This window comes from Sinocyclocheilus anshuiensis, unplaced genomic scaffold, assembly GCF_001515605.1.
Source record: "Sinocyclocheilus anshuiensis isolate Anshui unplaced genomic scaffold, SAMN03320099.WGS_v1.1 scaffold1726, whole genome shotgun sequence".
NCBI classification, from domain to species: domain Eukaryota; kingdom Metazoa; phylum Chordata; class Actinopteri; order Cypriniformes; family Cyprinidae; genus Sinocyclocheilus; species Sinocyclocheilus anshuiensis.
In genome coordinates this window covers 552,909-557,972 of record NW_015546155.1, presented here as the reverse complement: position 1 = coordinate 557,972, position 5,064 = coordinate 552,909, and the positions used below count along the sequence as shown (strand labels likewise).

The 5,064-nt window shown below is 38.9% G+C and overlaps 1 protein-coding gene across 1 annotated transcript in view; it reads left to right on the top strand.

The window, feature by feature from the left end:
* The first annotated feature begins 4,014 nt into the window (after window positions 1-4,014).
* LOC107701319 (roquin-1-like) overlaps window positions 4,015-5,064 on the top strand; it is a 17,873-nt gene continuing 16,823 nt past the window's right edge. The window contains exons 1-2 of the mRNA XM_016503308.1: window positions 4,015-4,038; window positions 4,284-4,404. Of these exons, the coding sequence (XP_016358794.1) occupies window positions 4,015-4,038; window positions 4,284-4,404 (145 nt within the window). The remainder of the gene's footprint in view (window positions 4,039-4,283; window positions 4,405-5,064) is intronic.

Sequence of the window (5,064 nt, the reverse complement as noted above, 5' to 3'; positions counted from 1 at the left end):
CGTCATAACCGGTTTTGTTTTGTAGAAAACATGGAAACACCAAAGACGCTTTAATGTTGTGTGTTTTAATAGACCGGTGACGACCGCACAGAGTAGCATTATAACAGAACTTTCAAATGTATCTAGTATGATAAAACAGCACTGCTTTTTTTCCCCTCACATACGCACGACCGGAAGGAGTCGAAGCGGTCGACTGTGGCATAATAAAAGCTCCGCTGCTTTCGAGCCGTGTGTTGTGCTCGTTCAGCGGCCTCGTTTCGCTTCGACGGCTTTCAGCCTCACCCTGCTTCATTCTACTACGTTAATAAATCATTAGCTCATCCATGAACATGATTTCTGCCCGAGTCCTCTCAGATTGCATCAGCTGTGGGGATGAAGACGACAACTCCCATGATTCCACACTCAGTCACGGCGTCATCAAACTACGCCTTTGTCTCTTTGTTTATTTTGAAAACGCGCCCTCTAGCGGCGAAAATTACATATTGTGCCTTTAAATGCTTAAAAGCACAGAACATTTTAGACAATTTATTTTGATTTTATTTTACATTTTGATAATGTAATTTGTAATGTAAATTAAACATAAAAGTGAAAAAAATTATTTTCCAAATATTTAAAAATCCAATATTAATATTAACAATTAATATTAATAATTCACAAAAATGGTTAGAACTATGTTTCTGTGTTTCACTTAGGCTATCTTATAGTTTGCTTTTTAAAGATACTTTTTATGTCATAATTTATACTTTCCATCTCATAAATATGACTAAATCTTGTAATTTAATCTGTCATAATAGTGATTTTTCATCTCATAGGCCTAATTATGACCTTTTTTTACTTTTTGTGACTTTCATGTTTAAGAAAGAGAGAGAGATAATTCCATTGCTGCATGTTTTCAACATGAGCCATAATGTAGCGCTGCCAGAGGCGGCGCCTCGGTACTCAACCGTTGCTTCTCTTCCTCGATTAACTCGAGCGCTGCCGGTTGTATTCCCGAACTACTTCGGCAACCCGTTGTAACGGTCGACATGGCGACCGAGGAAATAATCAAGCATTTTCTTAAGAAAAGATGAAGATAGCCGAGAAACAGTAAGAATGAGTGTGTATTTGTTATTTTGCGCTTGTGGTTTGCAGAATAGCGCATTTTTGCGTGCAATATGTGTTTGTTTCTGGGTGTGGACCGCACAATGCTGCTAACTGCTAATCTGATAGCACGTTTGCAGCATTTAGCCGCCCGACTAGCCTTGTGTAGCTTTGGCTTGAGCTGTTTTTCGTGTTTTCAGCCTCGGTACTCAACCGTTGCTTCTCTTCCTCGATTAACTCGAGCGCTGCCGGTTGTATTCCCGAACTACTTCGGCAACCCGTTGTAACGGTCGACATGGCGACCGAGGAAATAATCAAGCATTTTCTTAAGAAAAGATGAAGATAGCCGAGAAACAGTAAGAATGAGTGTGCATTTGTTATTTTGCGCTTGTGGTTTGCAGAATAGCGCATTTTTGCGTGCAATATGTGTTCGTTTCTGGGTGTGGACCGCACACTGCTGCTAACTGCTAATCTGATAGCACGTTTGCAGCATTTAGCCGCCCGACTAGCCTTGTGTAGCGTTGGCTTGAGCTGTTTTTCGTGTTTTCAGTCAGGTTTGGGGCTTAATTGGTGGTTAGTTCGTGCCATGTGCAGTTTTTGGCGTTTTCTTTGTCAGTAATTTGGATTTCAGCCGTGTATTCGATTGAAATAGCAATTGGGTAAGTTAGCCAGTGTAGCTTATTAGCTGAGGTAGCCGAACTGAATGCTGTGTTTACACGGGCCTTCGCTTACAAATATAGCTATTTACAGTAATCCACGTGATTCTGGATTTGCATCTATTCTTACCACATGTCATGTTTCCGCTACATTGTTTTGACAGTGGGTGGATAATAAATGAGTGTTTGGTCAGGTTCAGCGGTTGCCGTTTTACGTAATCGCGGGATCTCTTGTGGTTTAGCCTAAACCGATATTCGTAAGATTGCATATTTCGCCGTTATCCTGTGCTTTACGCTCATTTCATCTCACACACTAGAAAATGTGCAACAAACACCTTTTGGAGTCTGTTTAACTCATTGTCTATACTCACAATCATTGTAAGAAATGAAGACTGTGTTTGCAATTAGCGTATTCAGTAAAGATAGAGACAGGAGCCAGTGAGCATTGTGTTAGCTCGATAGCTAATGGAGATGGACTGTGGAGAACAGAATACATTTTTACCAGTTTTGGTTTATTTTCGTCAGGTAAATGGTGTTAATTTTAACATGTTGCCATCAAACATGCACATATGAGGTTATGCAATGCTTATTCATTCAGAATGGCTTGAACTATATGAAGTTGAGTTTATTGACAGACGAGTTAGCTGTGGGTAACGTAGCCTGTTTACTTGAGGCAAAACACCACAGGTAACTAGAGTAATTAACTAATAAATATCACCGTACTTTTCCCACAGACAGCTGTTTTATATTACAAGCTTTCTGAAAGGTTGTTTAAATATGCTAATTAACTATTATCTAATTGAATATGCACTAATTAGCATACATTACTATTGGATGAAGTGTGGTTCAAAATTCTTTTCATTTTGTTGACAGTTAAAGGATTTTACAGAGAAGATTTTTAATCTTTTTTTATCACTCCATAAATCAGAAAATACTGTCAACAGCCAGAAAAAAAAAAAAAAAATTTTTTCAGGAATAAACTAAGTGAAAAAAAGGCTTAGTAAATGAGAAGAAAAAAAATATTTTTGAGAGAATGTCCTTTAATGATATTTATTGTATTTGAAAGTTTTCTTTCCATTATTCTGAAAGATGACATCTTATGGAAGAAGAATAGCCAAAATCTCAAAATTGACCCGTGCATGGAAAAACAGTGGTTTTGCCTGTAGTGTCTTGCCTTGCTGATCAGCTCAGCTCAACTCAATGCTTTTCAGAAATTAAGTAATGCTCCTGCCTCAATAGGTTTTAATCAATTTATTCTTATAATAAATGTTTAAACTGTAGTGTTTTTGTTAGTTTTCTTGTTTGTTTGGGTAGCAACAGCTGCCAGACGTGGTTGATCTACACTACGCCAGTTGGTTCCTGTGTTTTACGGTGTAATCGTGTTGATTAATAATGTGCATCATGTGAACCCACCACTAAAGATAAGATATACTATTTTCTATTTTCCATATTTGTCAGATTAATCATCAACTGCATCTTTTGTTCCAGGTTTCAGGTTTCACACCATGTGATGATCACCCGGGACGTGTGAACTTAAGAACTCCTGTGTTCAGAAGATTTTTTGATTCCAGTGGAATCTTTCATTTTTTTTCCATCTATTATTCCCTTTTTGTTAAATGACACACCCGATCACAGTGCTGAAACTGGTATTAATGTGGAGGAGATGATCAGTTCACGTGCTGCATCTGCTGCTACAGCGATCTGTCACTCCACATTAAACTGCGCTAAAACGGCATTTATTGTTTGAATACTGCAATACAATGGACAGAATTTGAAATCTGAAACTTTGTTTCATATTAAAAGTACCAAAGCACAATGCTTATTGCGATATATTGGATGGGAGGTGCCCTTCAACGGTCCATCCATTAACTGAAAACAGGCTAGACTAATCGATTCTTGGGATTTAAGAATCAATATCGTTCCATAAAAATGAGAATCGATTAATATCGAGATATCGATATTTTTTACCCAGCCCTAGTATATACCTGGTCTGCATTTTGCTGGGGAAAACAAGCAGTGTCTTTAGTGCCTTCATATTTTTCCAGATACTCCAAAGCAACTGATAAAAGTTTGAAAAAGCGATCTTCCACACAATTAAGACATTTATGTGTGATGTTGCTTTGCCATTATAAATCGCCTGCAAAAAAAGAGAGTGAGATGTGAGCGACTATTTGGGAAGAGAAACGAGTGATTCCATGTGTAGTCCGATTTCCCATTCGTGGGAAGTCCGGTGACTAGATTGTAAGACAGAATACAAAGACGACATGGCTTAATCCAAATGTATGGGCTCATGTACCCCTCAGTCAGCACAAATCCAGATGTTTCTAACTTCGCAATATTAAGTTGCTAAACTGTTATTTCTTTTGTAAACAGAGCTTTGTACTTAACTTGTGTGCAACCGCTATTATTATTTATTTATTGCATACCATCGCCAGTGGTATCCTGCCACTGCGGTGGTGCGGTTGTCTCACTCACCAGCGCAGCCCTAAGCATAACCACAGTTTTTCAGATCACTGTGTGCTTCATTTAAGTTGTCTTTTTTCTCAGGTGCCCAAACAGCAACCTGTGGTGTTCACTACATGTCCAGAGGACACCAAGCATTATGATGAGGCACGGCAGTGTGTTGAGGAGCTGGCCCTCTACCTCAAACCCCTCAGCAGTGCACGAGGTAACAGACATGCTCTTAAAAGTAGTCACCTTTTTTTTATAGTCTAAATTAAAGAAAATTGAAAAAGTTTACCAAATGTAATAATCGGCATTCAATTAATAAATGTTGAGTTTTATAAAAATATTTAAATTTCACATTATTCAGTTTTATATGTTTTATGACCGTTTTAATAATATTAGGGCTGTATAATATTAAAACTATTTAAAAATCATAATAAAGCATAGTGCTGTTGTGAATTCACAAAGGCTGTGATTCAATTAAATAAATATTTGCGCTGCGGGTTTAATGTGTGGTTTATTTATGTGTGTAGGTTCTGTGCATCTCAGAGCGGCTCCGTACACAGTAAATGCTGTTCCACATGAACTGTTATTATTTACATGTGCGGACCGTCTCAGACTTCATCTTTGCATATGGTGCACATGTGGTTGCCGCAAGCCCGCCCGCCGCGCCGTTCTCAAGCCCACCGGCCGCAGCTCACTCAAGCCGGCCTCCGCTCACTCTAGCCCCCGGCCTCTGCTCACTTTATCCCCCGGCCTCCGCTCACTCTAGCCTGCCATGTGTGACGCTGTGTTTCATTGTGAAAGCGAAACTACTTTGTTTAGCCTTCCAAAAGAGGACATGACTAGAAATCAGTGGTTAAGTTGTATTTACAACACTGTT